The sequence below is a fragment of the Etheostoma cragini genome, chromosome 22 (genome assembly GCF_013103735.1).
Source record: "Etheostoma cragini isolate CJK2018 chromosome 22, CSU_Ecrag_1.0, whole genome shotgun sequence".
Classification (NCBI taxonomy): Eukaryota; Metazoa; Chordata; class Actinopteri; order Perciformes; family Percidae; genus Etheostoma; species Etheostoma cragini.
Genome location: NC_048428.1, coordinates 9273629 through 9299238, shown reverse-complemented (window position 1 = coordinate 9299238; position 25610 = coordinate 9273629). Strand labels below are relative to the sequence as shown.

General features: G+C 41.3%; 3 protein-coding genes across 22 annotated transcripts in view; 2 read left to right on the top strand and 1 right to left on the bottom strand.

The window, feature by feature from the left end:
• The window catches only part of mak (male germ cell-associated kinase), a 17310-nt gene extending 6027 nt beyond the window's left edge, over positions 1-11283 (top strand). For 7 of the 15 annotated variants that reach the window (XM_034862050.1, XM_034862046.1, XM_034862051.1 and 4 more), the window contains 13 exons: positions 418-539; positions 2499-2581; positions 3360-3492; positions 3652-3823; positions 5030-5197; positions 5921-6175; positions 6569-6786; positions 7123-7262; positions 7644-7787; positions 9028-9114; positions 9786-9905; positions 10204-10299; positions 10491-11283. In XM_034862050.1, the coding sequence (XP_034717941.1) occupies positions 418-539; positions 2499-2581; positions 3360-3492; positions 3652-3823; positions 5030-5197; positions 5921-6175; positions 6569-6786; positions 7123-7262; positions 7644-7787; positions 9028-9114; positions 9786-9905; positions 10204-10299; positions 10491-10651 (1899 nt within the window). In that variant the 3' untranslated portion in view covers positions 10652-11283. Of the gene's footprint in view, positions 1-417; positions 540-1995; positions 2076-2498; positions 2582-3359; positions 3493-3651; positions 3824-5029; positions 5198-5920; positions 6176-6568; positions 6787-7122; positions 7263-7643; positions 7788-9027; positions 9115-9785; positions 9906-10203; positions 10300-10490 lie in introns of all 15 variants that reach the window. The other 8 variants (XM_034862053.1, XM_034862052.1, XM_034862054.1 and 5 more) reach the window with 8 other exon arrangements.
• A 42-nt stretch (positions 11284-11325) lies between these two features.
• Positions 11326-14213, bottom strand: tmem14ca (transmembrane protein 14Ca). 2 transcript variants are annotated; one of them, XM_034862061.1, is made up of 5 exons: positions 14112-14213; positions 13448-13532; positions 12646-12747; positions 12396-12483; positions 11326-11518 (listed from the first exon to the last, which is right to left on the bottom strand). In XM_034862061.1, exons 2-5 carry the CDS (start codon positions 13521-13523, stop codon positions 11461-11463), a joined length of 324 nt encoding a protein of 107 aa, XP_034717952.1. In that variant the 5' UTR covers positions 13524-13532; positions 14112-14213; the 3' UTR covers positions 11326-11460. The 2 variants fall into 2 exon arrangements, with proteins under 2 accessions (XP_034717952.1, XP_034717953.1); XM_034862062.1 differs by having other exon boundaries at positions 14109-14201.
• Positions 14214-17896: 3683 nt separating this feature from the next.
• tfap2a (transcription factor AP-2 alpha) overlaps positions 17897-25610 on the top strand; it is a 10843-nt gene continuing 3129 nt past the window's right edge. Inside the window, exons 1-3 of one of the 5 annotated variants that reach the window (XM_034862452.1) lie at positions 17897-18072; positions 22580-22999; positions 24170-24221. In XM_034862452.1, coding sequence (XP_034718343.1) covers positions 18043-18072; positions 22580-22999; positions 24170-24221 — 502 coding nt within the window. In that variant the 5' untranslated portion in view covers positions 17897-18042. Of the gene's footprint in view, positions 18073-19650; positions 19882-20835; positions 21208-21420; positions 22080-22579; positions 23000-24169; positions 24222-25610 lie in introns of those variants that run through there. The other 4 variants (XM_034862451.1, XM_034862450.1, XM_034862449.1 and 1 more) reach the window with 4 other exon arrangements.

Genomic DNA, 25610 nt, shown 5'->3' with positions numbered 1-25610 from the left:
CAAACTGAATGCATGACCAACATGTCTTCATTTATGTCGAAATAATGCTTTTACCTTTTAGCTTAAATGTATAATGCAAATCACACACAATGTTTAAGCACATATAAAATTGTAAATCCCAACACACTTCTCCATCGCTCTATCACCCACCCCCCACAAACACATGACAGCTCGAGGCACACACCAGTGCACAAGTATGAACATCAGGCCACTCATGTAGGCTACGGCGAAAGCGAGCGTAGACCCTCCGCACAACCATCAAAAAGCTTTAAGTAGCTACCTCACCTGATAGTATTCCTTCTCTCTGGCATTTTCTGATTCACAATTGTAAACATGTAATGTCTTTGTAGAACAAATCTGTGTGATTAAATAACTGTCTTTATCCTTACCTTTTTTCTATGATTTGTCACACACCAGTCACTAAAGAAGCTCAACCATGCGAATGTGGTGAAACTGAAAGAGGTAATCAGAGAGAACGACCACCTCTACTTTGTCTTTGAGTATATGAAGGAGAACCTCTACCAGCTCATGAAGGACAGGTAAGAGGAGACATACCACACCTTACAATGCAAATGTACTGTATGTACGAGGTAAATAACACAGTGGTCTAGTTTGACATCATTAACCTAACACCGAGTTTCCAAATGTCAGCATCTGGTAAGGAGCTTCCCCTCGGCATCACAGGGCCCAACAGGGCCAATTAGCCAAGAAAAGGCTTAGCCACTTCTGCCGTTCTTCCGTTACATCGTAGCTGCTCGACTTGGCCGCGGTGCCCCATCCTCCTTTTTCCATTGCAGATTAGCACCGCCTCATGCGTGAGGCAAGCCGTGGCTGGTCGTCATAGCGGGAAACTGCCGTGACCATACGCGACACACACACAGAACGTCGAAGGTGTGTTTTTTTTAATTCCCAGCATGTGACTGTTGCCACAGCCAGAGGGCAAATTAGTTGCAAAAGAAGCTGGAGGCAGCAAAAAACTAAAACTACACTACTTAAACACGGCGGGTTTCTTCAGGACACCCCGGTCTGTCGCTAGCAGTGAAGACGCAGAGATTAGTGACAATTCTCTCCGACCAATCAGTGGTCTGCAAAGTACCTGTTAGCAGGTACCAGGGACTTCATTTCATAATGGAAAACCAAAAAAGGCGAGAAGAGTTGAGGCGAGTCGAGGACGTACCGTAAAGTGGAAAAACGCCGTTATTAACACAGATGTGATGAGATTAAAGGATCTCATGGCATCCAATGGTTTCCACTTGTAGTGCATTAGGGCTTCACCTGACACACGTCTTCTCTAGGGAAAGCCCTGATGCTTTTGCTAGTTTGGAAACCCCAGGTGTTCACTGGACGTACACACGCTTGGGTTTGTCACCTGTGAAAGGCAACAAGCAGACAGGGAAGTCGAGGAAGCGCCTGATGTTTTTAAAGGTTAAAATTCCTGTCAACCATGCACTTCTTGTTCTCCAACAAAATTAACTCCCAGTTTGTTTTGCCTTTTTATAAACATAAAGGATAGGATCACCCAATTCTATTATGCACCTTCTAGATAGAATTCTAATTTACTACCGGTAGTTTTACACTTTTTTTTAAATTGATGGCCAATAAACCACATTTACTGTTCATGGAATTATACCTTATTTTAGAGTAAAACAGGCAGAAATTGTGAATTATTTACACTATAGTGAAGATCAGATGAATATATGTTGATGGCTTGTCACAGATTGGTATACTGGATGTCAATGTTTAGTCAGAAAACTGTTTAAAAACCAATTTAATGATTTTAAATGGCAGAGCATATTTCTGTAAAGAAACTTTGAAAATGGGTCAAATTTGACTCAAATACAACACAAGGGTTAAATGCATATTTCCATGTGTGCGTTGTGTTTCAGCATATTTTACCAGTTAGTGTGTGTGTGTACATGTACAAAGACACATTTTATAGAATATTGTTTCATGCTTACATCAGCAGGCTCATTCTATCAATTTTTATGTTTACAGAAAAAAATTGTTCCCTGAATCAGTGCTAAGAAACATAAGCTTTCAGATTTTACAAGGCTTGTCATTTATTCACAAACATGGTAGGTGTACTGTGTTCACTTCATGCCTTGCAAGTGCATGAGAGTGGTTGCATACTGCAAGATTCAATGAACAGCTATACAGCGTCAAAAGACTGAAAGAAACCATAAAAGTCCTGAATTTGATTAATTGATCAGAATCTTGTAGTTTGTGAACCCTTCATAAGTGCCTCATCTAACTTAGTGGTCTGCATTTCTTCAATTAATGGATGTGTGTAAGTTTTACAAATCTGACAGACTCATTCATACAAATTTGTTAAAATGTGTAAAGGCAAACACAGAGCCAGCCTGTGTTCCCCTTACAGGGCAGGCTTCCACACATCCACAACGCATGTGCTTTTCAGGATTTCTCTTTTAACAGCTTTTCTTTCATTTCTCTTTGACCCCTTTTTTCCTTTCTGTTCTATCTCTTTGGTCGGCCGGTAGAGAGAATAAGATGTTCTCAGAGAATGAAATTAGGAACATCTTGTTTCAAGTGATATCTGGGTTGGCTTTTGTACATAAGCATGGTAAGAGGCTTTACGCTATCATCTTTCACCTGTTCAAAAGTAGCATGACGTTTCAGTAGTTGGTTTGGGTGTATATTGTACAATGTCTAGCATGTTTTAGTGTGACCCTCAGATAGAACGCCACAAAGTAGGTACAATGTATGTAAAGTGCATGTGATATACTTGTTCTATTTTGTATGCCTACTAGTGTTTATGCTTAGATCCATTTACAAGACCTTGGCCATGATATATTTTATAATAGCATCTCATAACATAACATTTCAACTCCATTGGGACATCACTTTCATTTCACAAAGTCACAGTCTATGGTTTTGCCCCTGTCTCTTCATGCTTAGAATTTGGAACATGTAACGTTACATCTTTATCTAGGAATTGCCATCATGTGCAAATACTTTTTATTAGCAGAATACATTTTTAACGAAAAAATTGTGCCAACTGGAGTACTTTCTTTCTCCAAAATATACCAAAGAATGTTAATACTGTAATTGTTTTTACATTATGGTTAGAGAAACATTGTGGCCATGGTTAAATAATAAAAATGTCAATGTCAAATACTCAGCCCTTGAATAAAGTCCTTCAAACCTGGGCCACCGTTGTCAAAGACAAATATACACCTATTCCCAAGCTCGTCAGTTTTCCCTTTCTTGTGCTACCTGAATTCTGCAATGAATGTAAGATAATAATATAAAATAGTTGCATATGATTGTATTGAGGTCCTTTGGCCATTTAGACTTTACTCGATTCACAGTGGCTCAGCTTGATATTAACCTCTCTACAGGTTTCTTTCATCGAGACATGAAGCCAGAGAATCTGTTGTGCATGGGTCCAGAACTGGTCAAAATAGCAGATTTTGGACTGGCCAGAGAGATCCGCTCCAAACCTCCCTACACAGACTATGTATCAACCAGATGGTGAGAATACTGCCCAGGCATCAATAGCCATCTAAAACACAGAGGAGAGCCTAGGCATCAATTACAGTGTGCTAGACCGCTTGTGAATTTAGCCCTGTAAAATTCCCATTATGAGCATCGTGCTCTGTTTTTATGTTAGTGTATTTGCTCTCTGTCCAGGTACCGCGCTCCAGAGGTCCTGCTCAGGTCGTCTACTTACAGCTCTCCTATCGACCTGTGGGCTGTGGGCTGCATCATGGCTGAACTCTACACTCTCAGACCTCTGTTCCCTGGGAACAGTGAAGTGGATGAGATCTTTAAGATCTGCCAAGTCCTAGGCACTGTCAAAAAGGTGAGAAGAAACTGAATGCAGAGAGGTTGAAAAGATATCCCTTTATTCAGGGTTTTAACTGTGTGAAATGAATAAAGGTATCACTCCCGATGTAAGTCAAGTGCATATTTGAGTTGCGCATTCGTCACTTTGCGACAAGTAGCATACAAGATGGAAATGAGAGACTTCTGTAATGTCAAAAAAAAAGTTTGTTCACTGCTGGCTACAAGTTACCATTAAAACACAACAAAGATTGTCAGTTAAATTGCGTTTGGAGCTAACGGTCGCGATCAAATAATCATAGATAGCTAAAACATCAGAAATTATTCCCATCTTCTGTTATTGTTTGTAATGAGAAATGTTATTTCATAAAATTAGTTCATGGATTTCACAAACTTCAGTATGAATGGTTATGCCCTTAACCATTTAAATCTGAGCATGCGCTTGACTTACATTGAGGAGTGACAGATATGAATACGCTTATTTAGAGGAAAATGTTGTTACCATTTAAATATAAATAGTACGTAAGTGTTCCTCCCTCTGTGGTTAAAGCAGTTTACGTGTGCGCCATGCTGAACACTTCATTTCAAAGGCTTTCTCCAAATCCATTCCTATTCCCTATGATTGCCAAGCAAGGTTTGAGCCCATTATTGGTTTCACCTGGTAAGGAACTGAGACCTCAACTAAAAGGGCTGCTATTTAGTGCCACTGATATATCTGTTTCGTTGTTCACAGATTTCATATCCATGTCCAATTTTTAATCAATACATATTTTACAATATATTGTATAATTGCATTGAAAACTCTCCCATCAAAGCAGTAGATGGTGTTTACCAGATGTGTTCAGGTGGTGTTGGATCTATTCTGCATCATAATACTTAATCCACACCGAGTTGGCATACACTATGTACCCTCACAAGGTCAAATGACACAAAGATGTCCAATCCAAATCTAAGATAATGTACTTAAATTGCCATAAAACCTGTTTGCCTTCTCTCACATCACCCATCATGTTTCTCACACGATTACCATGCACTACTTAGGTGGCAATAGAGAGTGGAAAAAATGATTTATCTACACTGAGATTATAAATTTAATTTAATTAGCAAAGTGGCATGTATTATAAAAAAGAACATTTCCAGTGGTGAGATATTTTAAATATAAAAAATAGCAAAAGACAATCACACAACTCAATCTATATAACCATCGGGTTGTTTCTCTCCGTAGACGGATTGGTCAGAGGGCTACCAACTGGCTTCTGCTATGAACTTTCGCTTCCCCCAGTGTGTGCCGACCCACCTGAAGACCCTCATCCCTAATGCCAGCAACGAGGCTATTGCCCTGATGAAGGACATGCTGCAGTGGGACCCCAAAAAAAGACCTACTGCTGTGCAGGTTGGCCAACTTGAGCCTGAAGGTTGAGTCTAAAAGACTGGATGTACAGTCAGAAGTCAGAAGGCTTTATTTTCCGCAAATGTGTGTGTGTGTGTGAAGTATAACCTGGACTCCAAGGACTTTTTAGGACACAATTTCATATTAAAAAACCTACCTGTCCTAAGAGAAGCAATTTCCATTATAGTGCAATCCTCACCAGTACATGCAGATTATCTGTTGTCTTAATAATGAGATTGCATTAGCATCCTAATCCCAGTCATAGTAAGTAGTGCTAAAGCCACTATTCATTCCCTTCACCATTGCCTGTGTGCCCTGCGTCACATATACCTATCATGCACATCACATGGTCATTTCATAGTCAGGCATAATTTCCGGTCTACTGAGACAGTTGGATTGCTGTGTCAGCCTCAAAGAGTAAACACCTTTTTAGAGGAAGTGACGGTGCTTTTCTATTCTGTGCCTACAAAGCTCCCAGGTGTAGGGAGACACATCTATTTTTAGCCTATTCTAAGAAAACAATTCAAGTTCATTTTAAATGTACTCAACAACAAAAATGAATGGGATACAGTCTACACTGCATGTCCATCCTTCTAACATGCTTCTGTGTCAAATGATTATATTTATTTGGTTTATTCTAAGTTCACAGTAAATTACACAATGTTCTGATTGTGCTATAAAACAATGCTTGCAGAATAGCAGAATAACAAAGCTCTCCCTGTCTAGGCCCTGCGTTACCCGTACTTCCAGGTGGGCCAGATCTTAGGGCCTCGTCCTCAGAGCCAGGAGGTCAAGAAGGTCCAGGCCGGGCCGCTGGCCCAGAACCAGGTCTCAGAGTCTAAGGCCGATCCCCAGCAGTCTTCCTCTGAGTCCAAAGCCTCCACATCCTCCTCCAAGAACCAACAGCAACAACATCATCAGCCTCTTCAGCAGATTCCCCTTCCCCAAACTGAGAGTAAACCAGCTGTCCTCTGCCAGGCAGTGAGTTTGAAATCACAACCTTTTTTTGTATTTCATGCTAAATAGAATGAAAGAACCTAAGATTATGCAGAGGCAGAGACTGTCTTAGTCAGGATTTGTCGCAATACTAATACAAAAAGGAGAACTTCTGGCCCCTGACTTTGCATGTTAGACGCCTCTTCCAAGGAGTAAGAGGTGTAGCACAATTAGCCCGACAGAATTTATCAATTTAAATGTGTCCATTTGGGTGGGGGGACTGAGTAACTAGGGCTCTCATCTGAGAAGGGCCCAAAAAGACGCTAGAATGAATAGCTGTGGATTCAGGGAGGGACCCATAGGAAATGCCTTTCTACAGGTTCCAGAATTTTGTGCTACGCCCCTGTGGACGCCTGTTTGTATTGTCTGCTTCTACAGAAAGCAGCATCGCTGGGCAGCGAGAACAGCAATGGTGGTGGTGGTGGTGGTGGGATGGGGGTACTAAAGAGTGGCCGTCGTCGCTGGGGCCAGACGATGGCCAAGACCTCGGATAGCTGGGAGGAATCTGAGCCCTCGGAAACCGCTGCCTCCAACTCCAAGAAACCGAGCCTGGGGTACGCAGAGGAGGAGAGGAGCCTTAAGGAGCACCGCCCACAGTAAGTCATGTGATGTCCTTCTGGATTGGCAATTTGACAAAATGTAAGCTTTGACAATGCAGCATTGCAATTGCAGAATACTAAACATGTGTGTTAAATGTAGCTGTCTCATGCATCTTGCATTATTTAAGATGGTAGTAGGTAATCATAGTTGTGAAGCATTTAATCATTGTCTTATAGCTAATGAAAAGACACCTATATATGCAATATTTTCTACCCAATCTGTCTAAATGATTTATTAAATGTGTGAACGCAACAACCTATAGGTAGCAGGACTCACATTCAATATGTTTTGGGCACAGACCTTTATTGTAAGTGACTGGTTTCTGTTTTCAGGCCCAAGGAGCAGAAACCTCTGTATTCCTTCAGCACAGTCACTAAGCTACCCAACAATGTTAAGATTGGTCAAATGGACTCCAATCTCCCCGGATCTGCTGCACGGCAGCACTATCTGAGCCAGTCGCGATACTTGCCAGGTAAGACTGTCACCAAATCGTAGCGTCATTCAAACAATCTTTCCATTATCTTTATAGTTTGGCATCACCTCTCAAACTCCTATAGGCCTGTATTTATACGCCATGTTTTATCTATGTCAAGTGATTTATTGTCCATCATCACTGCTGGTAGATCTAGTTCATTTTTGAGAAATAGCCTCTGTGACTAATGCTGTGCCCTAAATGACAGCTACTAACTCAAACCTCAAATCATTGATTTCAAATGACAATCATGGTCATTAAAACAAGCATTGTCCTCATATCAATTCGAAACAATTAGGCATCATTGCATTCAACTGGTGCCACCTGAGCAGCCAGATTCTCAAAAATCCAAAATTATCACATCATTTCTGTTGCTTTAAGGGTTGATTGGCAAGAACCAGTCTTCTGGGGATAAGGAGCTGAGTGGTATGACGCTGCGGGACCTGTGGGAGAACTCCACAAACACTGTAAATAAACCGCTTGCTCCTATTGGAGGAGGAGTATCAGTCACCAGAGCTAACGCAGGTGAGGACTGATGTCTAATGTGGAGGTGGGAAGAGGTTTGATGGAGTGCGCAGGGGGTGGGGCTCCGGTTTCCAGATTCCACTAACATGTTAAAGAAATCATACCTGACAAAACAAACTTTCAACAGCTTGTAGAGCTCCTGTAATGTAAGAAGGAATTGAAGGCCTTGTGGTCCTGGACATTAGTGTTTTTTCCTGATTAATGGAGAAATTCATGTAGCATCAAAAAACTATTTGTCAGAGCAAATAGTGGCCTTTCAACCTAAGTATCCTCTTGTATTTGCCAGTTGTGTCTTCATTTTTCAGTGAATATTTCACTCTTTTAATATGTTTATTTTTACGCCCTCATCTTAACAATAACACATTGGACCTAATGTGGATGTACAATGTCTAACCTTACAGAACATATGCAGACTTGCAATGTCCAACAACAACAACAAAAACATTGTAACTCTTCCAGCAAAACCTTTTGAGAATCTATAACTGAGCTAACACAGGATGTCATTGGACGGTAACCCTACTTTTTTTTGCATTTTGAAAGCCAGTGGAAACCTGGCGACTGTCAGTGTCACCTACTGTTACATAATATGACACTGTCCTCTTTGTACCCTGAAGTCACTACATGCTAATGATGCAGCTAATGTCTCCTGATCAGTAGTTATGGAGCCATCGACAAAGCAGTGTTAGGAGTGAGCCTAAGTGTCTGTGACTTTAGAGAAGGGAGACTTCTATAAATCATTTGTCATGTAGACAGCGACACAATATGGGTCCCCGCTGTGCTCTCTTCATCCTCTGTCTCTTTCTTTCACCTCGTCTCTCCTTCTCCGTTGCTTATTCATGAGATTAAGGCCGTCAGTGTAAGATCAAGTGCTTCTTAAATGGCCTTCAACTGCACCCCCTGCTCATTTGTTCCAGGCAGCATGCACATGCACACGCACACATGCAAAACACACACACACACACACACACACACACACACACACACACACACAGTTTGTTTTGGTACACCTATAACTCATAAGTGTCATTTTTCATTCAAACCAACAACAAGCACTTTTCTTTTTGTGTGTTTCTCTTTCTGTTTTAGCTTTCTAACTTTAGCTTAGATGCTGCTGCTTCAGTACTAACAAGTTCCATATTCGTTTTCTCTCAATTTTCTCAACTATTTCTATTTTTTTTCCCTTTTTTCTCTCTGCTTGCATGCATATCTCCTCCGACTCTACTTTTTGGTGGGGGACTAGAAGAGAATGCTTCTAAATCTGAGGATAGCCCACCAGAGAAAACTGTTGTTAAAGAGAGAATTCTGGAGAAAATTGATCTCTCGAAAGGTATTGCATTGAGATGACCTCACATGAACTGTTTTCTTGCCGGCTATTTGACAGTTTGAGGCAATGGTGTGCATTTACTTATAATTGACTATGCTAAAGTTGTTTCTTATACAAACATTGTAGCTGTAGTTAGCGCGTTGGTTGATGCAACAAGCTAACAAGCTTCAGGTATTCAGCCAGTGACTTGTTAACATGTGAAAGAAACCAGCTGCCAAAGGCTCTGCAGGAGACAAGGGTACAAATACACAGTTTAACCAAAGAACTAAGAACTCCAGTTGCTAAATAGATGTTAAATGGCACTACAACATCTTCATAAGGGAACAATGAGGCGTTTCACTAATGACACTGATAAGCATCTGTGGCTGCTGGTGAAGCAGATCGATGGAGTCACTGGAAAAGCTGAATGACTTCAATCACTCGGCCGCCTTATTTGTTTGGGTCCTCAGTAGCTGTTGCATATGCAGTAGCTCCTTCACACTACATCATTTGTATCAGTAAAACCATGTGTGAAAACATATATTAGGTGTGTTTACTGAAGTTATTTTTTTTTTTTTAAGGGTTCATGTTGTTTTAGCTTATTTGATGCTGACTAGAAGCTAATGCTGGCTGGGTACCTAGAGGGTGTAACACATTAAAAAATAGACACATTTTCTGTCTTTCTCCTCTTTTAGGGAACTTTGTAAGCACCAAATACAACCTCTCTGGCGGTTATATACCATCATTCCAAAAGAAAGAAGTGGGCTCAGTTGGACAGAGAATCCAGCTTGCCCCTTTGGCTGGCCAGCACACAAGTAAGATTTTGTTCCCTCTATGTATATAACAAAATAATTATTTTTAGATCAGATAACCTCCCCGAGTCCACACTGGCTGAGAAGGTTGCACACGCCATCAAGTCTTTAGTAAATACTGTTACCCTATTTTATAATAAGAACTGCTTTCTCAGGGCAATCTGGTACTCGGCCAGTGTGCCAGGCTGAACTATTCCTACTCCTTTTCTTTCTATTCTCTCTCTACAGTTTCTAACTTGCAATGTTTCCATCCAAATTCTCACTCACTGGGACTGTTTCTCCCATTTTTTCACTCTTTCAGTCAATCTTTCTTCTTCTCCTGATAATAAAATAGACAAATCGAAATCTGCAAAGCCCAAGCCTGTATCCAACTCATCTTTGAGTGAAAATAATGAAGGTATGAGTGCTTGAGTCCTTGTGTTGATAGTGTTTTGAGAAAGAAACATTTCTGTGTAAGTTTCATTTTGCTGACCACATTTGTAAAATCCTATTTACTTTTAGCCGATGTCAATGGATCTTGCATTAGAAAATAAAAGATACCTGGCTATGTAGCTACTGTATATTTTGGTGACTGGCATATTCCTCCAGATTACGAGGGCTGGAAGAGGAGGGGAGACAGGACTCAGATGAAAGGGAGCAGTTACTCAGCCCTGGGAAAAACCTCTGGGAGTCTCCTGAGCAGAGCTCCGCCCGTGCAGCCTGTCCACGGCAGGGTGGACTGGACATCCAAATATGGTGGAAATCGGTAGTTCAGAAAGACACACTCAAACCTGAAGGAAACGCTGTATGCTCCCTGAAAGAAACGACATCTTCAATACGGAGGTATCAGGTAAAGGACAAAAAGTAGTTACAAAAGATGTACAGTACATCAGACATTCTTTGAAGAGACATTTCCAATGCCACACTGGGATCATAATGCTGTTTCCAGAGATGTAGGAAGTGAACTGTAAAAGTGCACGGAGTCGCTATGTTTTGGAGATGACGGCCGCCATGATGTTGAACCAAGACTAATCCCGTCTGCAAGACAAACCCGCTGTGTTCCTGAAGGATCCAGTGTGAGCCAATTCTACTGTTAATGTTGGGAGTATTCTGAGAAGGATTTAATTGTAGCATAGCTTTTCATTTTTATACTCCAGTTTATTATTATTTTCAAGTATTGTTTTACTACTGACGCCAAGCGTAAAGAGCAATTTATTAACGGCTCCTGGAATGCGATGTTCTCTCGGCTTTTAGTCTCACCCACAAATCTTCACTGCAGCGGCTACAAAAATGATTACTTCAACTTATTCTGTGTACCATAAGACAACTGTGCAGCTCTTTGTATTATGCAATGAATTAATGGAATATTTTGTAAACATTTTATACAAATAAATCTATACAAGTTCATGATTCATTCATTCAAAAAGGACAAGACAACTATTCATATTATATAAACAAGGTATTATATTTCATCCTCAAATATACACTTTTACAAAATGCCATTTATGTTCAACAGTAAATGACAAATGCTAACAGGCTGCTGCTGAAAAAGAAGATCGGGTACATATCAGAAACTCCATCAGGATGCCTGGGGTTTCTGGAGCAATGCCATACTAAGCTTCCCCACCATCAGAAGACTGGAACAAGGAAAAAGAGAAGTAGAGATTTTGAGTTGCTTCAGAGTGGGAGTGATCAGCTGGGATTAACAGTAAAGGTCAATGCAGTGTTTCCTTTAGGATTTTTTTTTTTCTTTTTAGGAAGGTCTGTCCAAACAACTACCCCCCCCAGCCAAACAATTTATATATGAAATCGAACTGACACTTTGCTGCAACACAAACCAATATATTTATTCACCTCTAGTCACACACTGGAGGCATATTTTCAGTTGTGATTGAACTGTATTTTATTTTAGGAAATATAGGGAACTTCAACAGGTCTACAAAATGTATTTTACAAGCAAATCTTCATAGGGAAACCAAAACCCAAATGACTACATCTACAGACTATTTCTAATTTATATTACATTACACTGACTCACTTACCGTTTTAATGTTTCCACATGTTTGAAGTCAGGACGATGCGCTGACAGAACTGACAAGTTCAACGTTGTCCAATTAGAACGGACCCACCGCGGTGACGTTTTTGGTGGAGCTGTTCGTTTAATAGTCGACTCGGAATCGAGCCAACGTTTGGACAATAAACTCCATCAACGCAACAGTTTATGGCGTTAAACTGGACGAGCCCGGTAACCTCTGAATAGTTCTACTTGTTGTTAAATTGCAATGTGAGCGGCAGCCAACGGGGCGGGGGTGGGGGGGTGGTGCAATATGTATGCAATAGGATCATTTAAAATTTCTGATACCGTGGCAGCAGACTACAAAGTCAACATAGAGGAAACCCCGATTGAATGATCCCATCACAAACACATTTATTAAGTACGTTCCCTCACCAGCACTTCACCTTGAATATGTATGTAAAATTAGTTAAGTCATATAAATGGTATAAGATGGATACCTTGCTCCAGCCATTAAGCCAGCTGGCATGAACTTCCTGGAACCGTAGAACCTCTTTCCCATGACGCCAGTCAAAGCTCCTGATGTAGCTGAAAGACAGCATATGGTGGAAAATGTCAGTGGGGAATAGAAAATGTAAAGCATTATGACCATAGAGACACTCCACTGTTCTTATTCAGAAACTCTTTACCTAGATTATCCCCATGCAACGCATATACACACCAAATACTGTATATTCTTAGAATACCAACCGAGTGACACCCAAACATTTTTGGGGTCGTTGGAGATCTGGTAGGCGCCAAAACCTGCGAGGCCGCCGAAGAGAGCACCGGCGGCGAGGGACGGGACGCTGCCTAAAAGAAACAAAACACAGCAGGTCAACACCTGCCCCGGGTGTCCATAGGACTGAAGAGCATGCATAGACTGGTGTATTAAAGATGACACATTTTAATTGTATAGATAGGGAAAATTATTGAATGAACATGAAGGCAATTTGTTAACAATTTTAATGTTTAATACAGTGAGGTTATCCCTACTCTAATGAAGAAGTCTAAAGGGGTGAATGTAGGCCTGTCATTTTTTTTTTGATGCATTAATGTATAAAAGAATGTCAAACAATAACATAAACACCATTATATAAACCTTTTAAAAAGGTGACCTGCCACACAAACCAGTTTTTATGTCCATATGTGTTTGTGTTGTGTCGCGAATGTGACAATGACCTGCTACCTCCTCAGCTTAAGTCACTGAAAAGAATGCTGATAATCAGGCTCTCATTGGCTAGCTGTTAGCCAATCAGAGTCAAGGAGCTTAGCTCGTTGAATATTATTGAGAACTGGCACAAATCTTCCTGCTTGAAGGTAACCAATGCATTTACATTGCAATCCACAAAAAAAAGAGTTACAGAATCCATGGTAGAACTACAGACATTACCTCAAATTAATGAAATACGTGTGGCAGGGCACCTTGAACGTGAGAAGGACGTGAGAAGCGTATACATCCACATTTTTCATTGCAAATTTCTTACATAATCATACATAGTCCAACACATACCTGCTTTCACATAACCGATAACTCCCCCGGATGCGATAAGGGCTGCGTATCCATATCCTAGCCAATCCACAGACATGTTGGAAACCTGCAAGGGCCACAGCGTGTGAGTGAGCAACCAAAAAGTGTCACTATTTAATTCACATCATGACTTCCCGCTGCAAAACCTAATATTACTTACTGCTCCAAAAATACCCGAAGGACTGTGTGAGTGCTGCAACACAGTGCTGATACAGGAAGCTAGCTGAGGTAACAGAAGGACTAGAAACACTGTAGCATCCAAGAACGTTTTCCCACTGTCACACAGCAGCGCTGTCTGTTTTAGATAAGAAAACGTTACATTGTGGCCCAACTAAAGACAGAGTGTGTGTGTGTGGGTGTGTGTGTGTGTGTGTGTGTGTGTGTGTGGGGGGGTGGGGTGGGGTGGGTGTGGGTGTGTGTGTGGCTTATTAGATAAGGCTAGCTCCTGTACAGTTTAGCACGCGCACCAGCAGCACAAACTAGCTTACTGGTTTTCACAACCGTACACCACATGCTTCGCTTACACGAAGGATTACAGAATATGTTGCCTAAACCATGGTTTGTATGCTAATTAGAGCTTTAACACTCTAATAATGTAAATTATGAAACATTAAAAGACAGATAGATAGATAACGCGACATACAACCTTGCGCTTTGAGCTTGTCCTCTGTCACAACCAACAGCAGCCTGTGCTCCACCGAGCACAAATTATTGGTGCACATAACAATCGGCAGGGTGCCTGATGGGAAATGTAGGCCACATATTTTGTTAAACCTATGCATGACTTTCACCATTTTATGTATAGACCTAGTCGATGAAGTGTGACATTAAAAAAGATAAAGAATAAAACAATTGCACATAATATTCTGTGTGTTCTAAAGACAAGGCAATGTTATTTGTATTGCACTTTTAAGGAGCAGTGCAATTTAAAGTGCTCTACACAAAACATCAAACACATTATTATTAAAAAATTATATAAAAAATTGTACAAACTACAAAATTAAGAACAATAAATAAAAGTCAAAAGCAATTCATACAAAATTAAAAACATTTAATCAAAAACAGGTTGAATACCAGAATAAAAGAATAAAATTCACAGTACAGCGCAGTGCAAATAATTAAACAAAGGCAATATCAAAAAGGAAGGTCATAGCATTGTTTTACAAACATGACAACACAACGTTCCCCTCATTTTATAAACGCTTTGTGTGTTATTTGCCCATAGTTTATCATACATAGTACATTGTTGGCTACAAAATACATGTCCTATGTCTTATGTTTGTCTATATATGCACACAGACAATAACAACAGCAATTTGAAACATGAATACCCAATATTAACCTGTTTGTAGTTAATGATTCATTAACATGTTTGATATAATCATTCTATTATTTTAAGCATAAACTTTGACACTTCCTCCTATAAGACTGGTTATGTGCCGATCAGCAAAGCTTCCCCATCTGTTTCCACATGGATGTGCATTAGATTAAAAAACAACAACAGGTATTTTAAAATAATTTACTCTAAGGGACTGTGAGGTTTTGTTGTGGGCCCCACATAAACAAAAAATTACTTCACTGTAGGAGAGAAAGAAACAGTGGGAACACTGAACCCTGGATAACTATTAAAAGGTCATCTGCAAACTCCAGAGTCATGACATAGCAGTGAAATTAAACTAAAGTCCTCAATGTTCTGAGGGCCCCCAGCTCCACATCAAGGACCCTCGCAGTTCATACACACCAGAGTGGGAACTGGTTTTATTTTTACGACCACAAGATGGCACTCCAGGATTGCATGAAGTTGGATTTTACAGTTAGACATTCCTAAGATTTACCTGGCCTTCATTTTTTTTCTACCAAATACATTTTGCTTTACATTCAGAGATTAATGTCTGCACAGAGGCAGGTCAAAACACACAATATCACATTTCTCTGCATTTGAATGTTTATAATAGGCTATGAGAGCCTTGTTGGGTGAGGTTTGGTCTTGAACCCGTGTTCAAGTTTAATGAAAAAAGACAGGTGGATAAAGGTCAAAAAGAGCGCTTAAACAACCCCAATAAATGTCGTCAAATTAAATGTTTTAGCCAAGTAATAAACAAACTGGACATGTTCCTGAATTTCGACCAGTGGACATATTTTATATTTCACTAATTAGGACATGTTCCCTTTGACCACCTGCTATTTATTTCTTGTTTTTTTTTTACATCGATTTGGCTCACTGGCATGTTCACTGCGCACAAACATGATCATTTGGTTTCAATGACCTGCAATATTGTCTTAAATCCACGGGTTGCGCGTTCTCGCTCTTCTCCCGAAGCAAGGTGGCGCTAGAATACAATTTATCTTCGTTTGTGAGCAGCGTTTCGCACAATGGGCCTGGAACCTTCCCACTCAACACACACGCATTTCATAATCTCACGGAGCTCCGTGGAGCTTTCTGTACCTTGGGTGCCGGTGACGGGACTGTCTTTAGCAGTCCAACCCGCCCAGCTGGAGCTGGTGGTGCAGATCCATGCAACGTGTATACCTCTTTTCTAACATAATTGTCCAACTTCTCCATAACTTGGGGGTGAAGGAAATGAGTCCCATTGCCGATCAATAATTCAAACAACAACGAGGAAAGGAGGAGAGACAATAAGAAAGAAAAGGCTTCTCGGAATGTTTCACTACATTTTTTTTGTCAATGAGAAGGACGCGTAATTAACGCACGGAGGTCTGTTAGAGGCTCAGCAGTTTTCCATTTTTTGAATTAGACATGGACCGGCAGACACACACACACACACACACACACACACACACACACACACTGAATACGGATAATAATAATAGTAATAATAGTAATAATAATTATAGTAACAATAATAATGATAATAATAATAATAATATTCCCTGTAATTTTTCTAAGTATGAATGACTGTACAAAGTGCCTGGGGTGCCTTTGTTAAACCCAGCTCTCAGTTTTAGGAAGCGTAACGTTGCCTTAGGCCCGGTGCGATGGTGGAAGTGGTGGAAACCAAGCCCCAGACCAGCAGGCAGGATATTCAAACGGGACCCCACTCTTGTCTAGAGAGTAACCCACTCTCAGACAGTTCTGCTTTAAAACTTACTCCTCCCTCAGTGCGCAGAGCCCCAAACAATATTTCTGATCCCCTCCTCCCCCCCCCCCCCTCTTCTCTCTTTTGTCCAGTCCTAGTGCTGAGGTCTACATAGCTGCAGGTATTGTGTGTGCAGTTAAAATGTGTTCGCCTTTGAAGTCAAACATAAAGGCTTGTTTTAAATATTAACACCGCAACAAACAAAAACAAAAATCTATAGATCCTATGTGGAATTACGCAATAGCAACAACAACAAAAAAATACACACAAGGACTTTATTGGAGGCAAATGCAAAACGGAGTGCAGTTGTCCATGCAAACTTTGTCCAATATTCTCAGTCTCGCATTAAATATGTTGAATGTGTGTTTAATGTAATGAGAGAACCGCGCGGCTGTCTGCCAGGGACGCGCACCGCGTCCTGTTTGCAGTGTGCATGTGTGAAGGTATCCGTCAGAAACTGGAAAGAGGACCAAAAACGGGTTTCGGACTAAAGCTTTGACCATTATCACTCATTGCATTTGAGCGCACGTGTTGCTCTCCTCTGTGGATGTGTGTGTGTGTGTGTTGGTGTGTGTGCGTGTGTAAGACAGAGAGAGAGGCCGAGCTCATTCGCTACTGGCCCGAGGGGGTCTACATAAGTATGTATCAGAAATAAACAGTGGATAAATAAATAACGACCCGCGCAACAGCAGGGTCGCTTTCTTTGAAGAAGTGATGATGTTGGCAGTTAACCTTCAAGTTTTTAACTTGACACACTTTCATTTGCAGTGAGAATTCAAGGACAACACAGTGATGGAAAAAAAGCGTTTTTAACGTCAATTGAAGACGAACATACACTTACAATATTTTTGCTCAAAGCTTAATTTTGTGGCAGTTTTAGCATATTCTCTTATGTCATTTTATGAGGCTATTATTATTTATTTTACCATCAATTAAGCGAGGTTAGAACCACATTACATTTAACGTGCACAGTAGACTTTGTTCTCACTTTTTACAAATGACATTAATTTGGGATGTAAATTCCCTTGATGTAATGAAATTGTCACGCTATAACCTATAGATTACATATGGTGAAAGCTCAAACTGACAATTTCCTGCAAGTATAAATAATGTTTTAAAGCATATCAATGGCTTACTGGTATCTCAGAGTTTCCTCAAATAAGTAAAATCAATACGTTTTTAAATTCGTTCGTTTTAATCATCTTTCATTGAATTGTAATGAGAAGACGCAGTGAGCCAGTTTAGTTAGGCCTATCCAAAAGGCTATTTCACTTTTTGCCAGGTAGTTTCTCCTTTCTCGCCCACACCCGGAGCAGTGCGCATGCGTCACTAGGTGGCCCCAGCACCGTTTTTTATGGCCAGGTGAGGCGAGAAAAGGTAAAAACAAAGTAAAGGGTTTACTTTGGGACCGAAGGCTCAATCAGATAGACACGGCACCGGATCGAACCGAAGACCACCAAAAGCAGCAGAAGACAAAGAATGTCAATTATGGGCAAAATGGAATGGCAGGTAGGCTATGTGCTGCTTACTTTAAAGACAAAGACCCGGCTGTGAAAATCCATGAAAAACTGTCAAAGTGTCGACTTGTTGTAGGATGAGGCTGCACAGGCACCGTGAAATCCTTTGTAAAGTGAGCTAGTGCAGTACTCTTGTGTAGTTTCTAGGCGTGTTTAATCCGTCAGCACATCATACATACATACATGCATACATACATCTACACACACATCATTTAATTTGGAACCTCTGTTTTGCTGGGATGTAGCTCTTACATGTCAATTTGTCCCCCTTGTCGGTTTTCTATATCACAACCTAAGGATGTTGATCGCATGTTGGATCATGCCATAGGACTGCGTTTCAAACACACTCTTATGTGTTTTATCATACATTTAAAATACGTGGAAACAGACATGAGATGTTGTTGTGTCAAATGTGGAGTAGTGAAGAAACGCAGCCCACGTTCCAAAATGTGTCGGGGCGTCTTTTAAGTCAGATCTAACTTCTCATGTATAAGCTATATTATGTATTTGCGTGTTAAAACTCATAAGTCATATTGCATCGCGTAATGGAATTTCTTTAGAGTTTCGTCTAGCCTGGGCTTTACTGAGACCTTTTTATTTTTGGAGGTGTGGAGGATTTTGGAGACGACCTGCTGAAACAAAACACTTAAGTTTCACTCGTTAAAAAAAACTAAAAATCCCCACCACAGACTACCAGGCCAGATCTCCAGAAAGACACTCGCATGCATAGCTGTCATTGTCAGCCATCGCTCCCTCCTCATTAATAACAACTGCTTGAGAAAAGGTACTCCACCAAAAATGGTAATCCGTGTTTGAAACGAGAGGGGCCAACGCCTTTAAAGAGCTGGCGACCTGTCTGCTGACCCACGACCTGCTGAGGTGAGGGCTCGGCCGGTGACAGGGCAGAGCCAGGCTCCCCTAGCCGCTCATTCAAATGAAACAAGGCCATGTTGTTGTGGTAATTATTAACATCCCCCCCCCCCCCACCCAAAAGCCAGGTAGCCAATGGACCTGTGGAGCCGCTTTGAATGGCTCACCTTTTTTTTTTTTTTTTTTAACATAACATAAAGCCTCTCAAGGTCTCCACTCTCAATGGGATTAAAATAACAGTTTGGGAGTTAAAAAATCCAGACTGGCAACAAAGTGTGTGACACGGATGCATTTGAGTATAGGCATGCTGTTTTTGCATCAAGTCCTAAAAACGTCATCATGAAGACTCCATGCAGTCATCAAAATAACATTTCACACCTAAGACATTTCGCTTCTTTTTAGTCATACAGATCTAGACTTGGTCTTTAGAAATGCATTTCTGAAGTCTGATGAAAAACTTGTACAATTAAACTAGATACCTTCCCAGGTGCATGCGAGTCTACATGCATACCCTCCTTCACACACTCACACACACATATATACACACACACACACACACACACACCTCACTGAACAGTAGAAATGCGTAGCGTCTTGCTGTTAGTTTTTACCTGTACGCTGTCCATTGGTGTTGTGTGAGCAGATGGGGGGGGGGAATCAAACGGCTGTTGATATGCTAATGAGGCCCTGTGCCAGTGTTATTACAGAGCTGCTCCAGCCCTTCACTTCCACCATTAGAGGGAGACCTCAGAGCGCGAGACAGACAGCAGCAGCCCACAGCTTCAATAAAAGTAGTTTTTTTTCTGTGCGGGGAGCACAATTCACTGAGTGAAAACAAGGCTCAGGCGTTACCTAAACTCAATATCCACCTCCACAATCCATGAGAATGCTTTGGAAATTAACTGATAACATTAAATATGAAGATTGCGAGGTAAGGGGCTCCTCTTTGATTTTTTTTTTAAATTTAATTTAACTTTTTAAATTGATTAAGATGATGAATTTAGGGGAATGTTGTACTGTTTTGATCCAGCCATGCCATTCTTTTGACAGCTGTTAGCGAGGACATTTAATTCAATTGAAGGAAGAATAGACCCATGTCCATCTCTATTCATTTCATAGCGTCTTCTTTTTTGTGTATTTGTGTACAGTAAAATTAGAGTGTAATAATAATAATTATTATTATTATAATTATAATGATTTTGATAAAAAATAACAATGATTGTAACAGTGCAACAAATAGTAAGAATTATAACAATACTAACATTGAGAATAATAATAGCAATCATTTTTAATGAGAGCAATGATATTGCATTATGGCAATGGCAGCTGTTTTTTTATATTTTAGTTGCACACTAGTGGATTTAAAAATCACAGCAGTGCTGTTTTTCTTTATATTCACATACAAAAAAATTAAAATATTTCACGACACGTGAAAACTTTTAAAAGTAAAATAAACTTACCATGCATTTAATTGAAAATAAATATTTGGACTATGTAGCATATGGGAGCGCTATACCTGCTTTATTCACCGCTTAAATGACATGGACATTGACCCTTCAGCTTTAATTCATGTCCTATTTGAGCCGTTGGATTTTGCGTGAGTGCCTGTGTGTGTGGAGTGCATACACTGAGTGCTTGTTGATGTGGGCATAGACCAAGTTTGGCAGTAATATCAGGGGACTTTTTTTAGGAGTGGAGAAGCCAGTCGAACGTGTTTTCAACCGCGTCCCGGGAGGACATAGGGACGGCCGGAGCCAGGAAAACACGACGCTGGCCAGCTCCGCGCTCACGTTGTAGTGATTGTTTTGATTTTTACAGGCAATGTTTCCCCGCTGGTTTGGATACGAGAAAAAAAACAACAACCACAATAATAACTACAATTGATATCCGATCAAAGCCCGGTGTTTCGTAATTTTAAAATGTGTGATTAAGCAAGCAGGAAGGGGGAGTGGAGCTCTTTTAGCCGCGCGTAAAAGTTGGTTGGAGCGCCGCATCCGAGCGGCTTTGTCTTAGACTTTGGGAATTTATGGTTTATCCGCCTTTCCGGGTCAAAGTTAAAAGTTAGCCGGTGTGACTTTGGGTTTGGAGTCGAAGAGGAACCCGTGGATTAATTCGGCGGAGAGAGAGGAGAGAAAGGAGACCCATGGAGGGCAGCTCGCGGTCGGAGTCTGAGGTGGAAAACAAAGGGACGTGCGGTAGAAATGAACCACTCGGAATGCCCAGAACGTCGTCTGCTGGATTTTCGCCCAAGTCAGAGGTGCACGTTGTTTCCTTCCATGGCTTCTTCTTCTTCTTCCCCTGTCTATCGTCCACCTCCCTTCATTCCTATGTCTTTCTTTCCCTTTTGCGCTTTGGCCCTGGGACCCTTTTAAAATGCCCCCCTCCCCTCCCCTCCCCTCCTCCCTCAATCTCTGATTCGTCAGACGAGAGTGAATGTCCCTCTTTTTGTCTCCCTCTCTCTCTCCACTCCCTCCACAGTCTCTCACTCCCTCTTTCTCTCTCACTCCCTCTCTCTCTCTCTCCCCATCTCTGATTAGATATACTGATTCCTCCTTTCAATGGACGTCATTTAAGCGCAGACTCCTGCCTTGAGTTGCGTCCTCCGCTTCACGCCCGATTTCCGACCATTCTTTCCTAATTATTAAGTATTGCTGTAATATTAATAGTCATGAATGCGTTCTATTAGGAGTCCAAGAGGGAGACGAAGAAGCGGCTCTTTTGCTAATATGAGCTCAAGCGAGGGGACGGCAGCACTGTGATAAAAGCCAGGGGAGCAGGGAGAAAAGAGGCTTTACCGAGAGAAACTTTTCAACCCAAATCCGCCAGCACCGCCGAATATCTGCATTTTTAGACCCACATGAAGGGCAGCGGGGGATCTAACCGTTTGTTTCTGATGGATTATCGTCCTGCTTCTGTGGCACATATCTGATCGCCGGGGCCATCGTGATCTTCCAGGACAGAAGAAGGCTTTTCGGGGGGCTACAGTTTTTTTTTTTGGTTTGCTGGTTGATTCCAATTTGCCCCCCCTCCCAAAAAAACACACACTCGAAGTGTTTTTGAACTGCTTATTCTTTTCTTGAGTGGCACCAAAAATCCTTTGAAATGTTAGTGCACAGTTTTTCCGCGATGGTAAGTTGCCTCACCGTGTCGGATACTTGGAATTTTGTTTGCACAGCCGATTTTGTTATAATATTTCTTTTCTGAGAATAGTGTTTTATGAAGATTTTATGCCTAAAGGAAACCTTGCAGAAGTGCTGAAATAATGCAAGGCTCGGTTATTTATTTGAGTGCATTTCTACCTTTCCACTTTCGATGTTTTATTTGATATTTTGAATTTTGAGCGTTTATTACCATACTATTATATTTCGAAACTTAAGTTACCAGTGTGTACTGTTGTTGTCTTTATTGTCTGAATTCGGTCAAAACAGATTATTCCGATTGAATACCGATTCCACACTTGGTCTAATTCCTGTCGTGCACTCAGGCCATATTTGATAATGCCCGCAGCAGAAGCCCGCAAAGCATTCTGCAGTTAAAACAAAGAGTGGTAATGCGATCATTCATGGTTGTGTATTTCTCAAAATGTACTTAGGCTAAAACACACTTTTCTCTCTGTCCTCCCCTGCCAGGACCGTCACGACGGCACCAGCAATGGGACAGCCAGGCTACCTCAGCTGGGCGGCGTGGGCCAGAGTCCCTACACGAGCGCTCCTCCGCTCTCCCACACACCCAACTCGGACTTCCAGCCCCCGTACTTCCCCCCGCCTTACCAGCCCATCTACCCGCAGTCTCAGGACCCTTACTCGCACGTCAACGACCCGTACTCCCTCAACTCCCTGCACGCCCAGCCGCAGCCGCAGCACCCGGGCTGGCCCGGCCAGAGGCAGAGCCAGGACAGCGGCCTGCTGCACCAGCACCGCAGCTTGCCCCACCAGCTGTGTCGGGAGTACCGCCGGGAAGTGCTGCTACCGTCCGGCCACGGCATCGACACGGGACTGTCGGACTCTATCCCTATCCATGGAATACCTCACTCTTTAGACGACGTTCAGGTGAGGCAGCACTTACCTGGCTCTCTCTTTTTGTTGGTTTAAAAAAAAAAAAATCGAAAAGGTAACATGTGTTATTATGAATGTTGGTTCCCACTACGTGGCTATATTTTTGAATTAACCTTATCATTAAAAAATAAAGATGTAATTGTGTTTTTTTTTAAATTAGAATATAAGTAGTATTGCCATTTGTTGAAGTAGCCTATCTTTAAAAAAGAACGTGCTTTTAATTTTAATATTATTATGCTATTAGTAAAGCTGCTATTATTTTTTATAAATGTAAGAAGGATGACAGCATTACATTTTTTAGTAGCAGTTTTTTTACCGCCTGAAAAAAAACAAACATTTTTACATCAGTGTTGTCAAGATTATTTCGGATAAAACAGCACACTTGGCACCGTTATTTCCATTTCTAAAATATAATTTTCAAAAACGTGAAAAAAGCTTGTTGCAAAATGCAATGGGATTTGGTTCAAGAGTATCACTTAAATCTGATTAAATGAGTGATTGAGTCAAGAACAATAACAGTGCGCCCGTGTTTCTGCCCGGATTTCCTCATGTCCTCTGACTAAATTTGATTTCTCAGTTTAAAAACCAGATGAAGCTCGCCGTTGTCTGCGAACAATAACACTGTAATGCACACTAACAGGAGAATTGAGTTTGGTGGATTATGCTTGGGTAATGGCTAAAGATGCATGATAAATGAGCGCTAAAATTGTCAGTAACCCTCATTCTTATTTAGAGCATTCTTCTCCAGTTTTTAATCAGAAACAAACACCAATAATCCTCTAATTAGTTCATAGGCCTTTAATAGGCTGCGCTGCCGTAATTACTATCCAATCTAGATTAGAAGTTTCCTTGCGAGTAGATCCAATATGAGGGCGGAATTAGGTCAGGATTATGGGGCGACACAGCTTCGTTATTTAAGTCTGAGTTTGGGATCTAACGTAATGTGTCTATCCGTGCAACGCGCTGAAAAACACCCATGGACGATAATAACAGGTACGGGCCCCGAGAGCCTCCATGTTGGCTGATTGTGGCCGCTAATTGTGTCAGGCTTTGTTCGCGCACAGCATCCTGTGTTGCATTCACTTACACAGAACGGAGGCTGATGTCTTCTTGCCTTTGTGCTAACATTGTCTCACTCTTTTTTTTTTCGCATTTCTTTCACAGTCTGTTGATGATCAAGGAATTCACATTCCCGACCAGACTGTAATTAAAAAAGGTAAGCAATTTCCTCCAAGATATCATGCATGCATGTTTCTGCAAGCTGCGCGAGCGCGCACACACACACACACACCCAGACACACGCTCTCTGTCTCACACACACACACACACACACACACACACACACACACACACACACACACACACACACACCGGTCACCATTCTGCTTGAGAGAACTCGATGCAATGCGGTAATGCCTGACTGATCCTAATACGCAGTAGCCTATTTTTCATTACATGGTTTCCAAGTGCATCAAACTGGCTGCACCTTTTTTTCCTCGCTGATGGAATTCACTGTCAGCGTTTCAGAGCAGGGAGATGAGTAGAGCTGGTGGGCTTTGTAGGCCCGTGGTATTGATGGTCAAAGATACAGGCCTATATAGACGATCCTGGTACTTCAGTGGTGAAAGCCAATAGCTGCATGGTCACAATTAAAATGGAAGTTGGTAGCGCTGGATGGAGCACAGGCCTAGTGTGTGCAGGGTGTTAGTCTGCCATTTAGGGAAAAGCCCTGACTGATTAGGTGAAGGTTATTGGATTATAATATTACTTATTTATTTGCTGTCAAAAAGCTGGGGGATTTGTATTGTTAATGATATTACACGAGGAGGCCCTTTCCCTGGTCTGGTTCAAAAGCGTTCTGTCAGGTGAAATTAGAGCTCACTAGATTATATATGGGGCGATTTGTCTTTCTTTTCCTGTCTTTTTTTTCCCCTCCATTCTCTCTATTTTGAGTCCGTCTATCTGCGCATCAACATGATAATTGGCTTCTTATATTAGTAATCTCAAGAGTTCGTTTGACTCCTATTGTCTCTATTAGGCTCCCCTGAGCCATTAATGTCACAAGTGATCTATCCAAAGGCGCACAGTCCCCTTTGTCTCCGGTTACTGCAAACCAAAACGGTGTAAAGCCCAGTAGTGCTGAGCTCCCCCCCCCCTCTGATTTGAAATCACACACGGGCGATTTTGCAGAATACCGAGGATATGTCAAAATAGGTAGACTTTACCAAATCGCTCGGTTGGTGTGGTTGCTTTGTGCAGAGTCGATCCATGGTGCAAAAAAACTGTGTGAGTCTCTCTGTCTGCTGCTGAGGTCTCCGTTAGGCTGTGTGTTGACCGGTGTTTTTTAGATAAAAAACCCAATTATGGAGTATCAATTTTACTGATTCCACAATGCACACACAAATATTATTTGTATATAGTAATATATATGTAATAGTAATTTATTTGTATTATTATTGCTAATGTGATTACTGTTATTGCCATGCAGGCCTCTATTAGTCGCTTTTCACTGCATGTCCTTGTTGCTGAAAGTGGTGCTAAACTCTAAACCCGGGGCCTAAGTCCCCCCCCCCCACCTTCTCATTTAGTTAAGGCTCTGCATTGC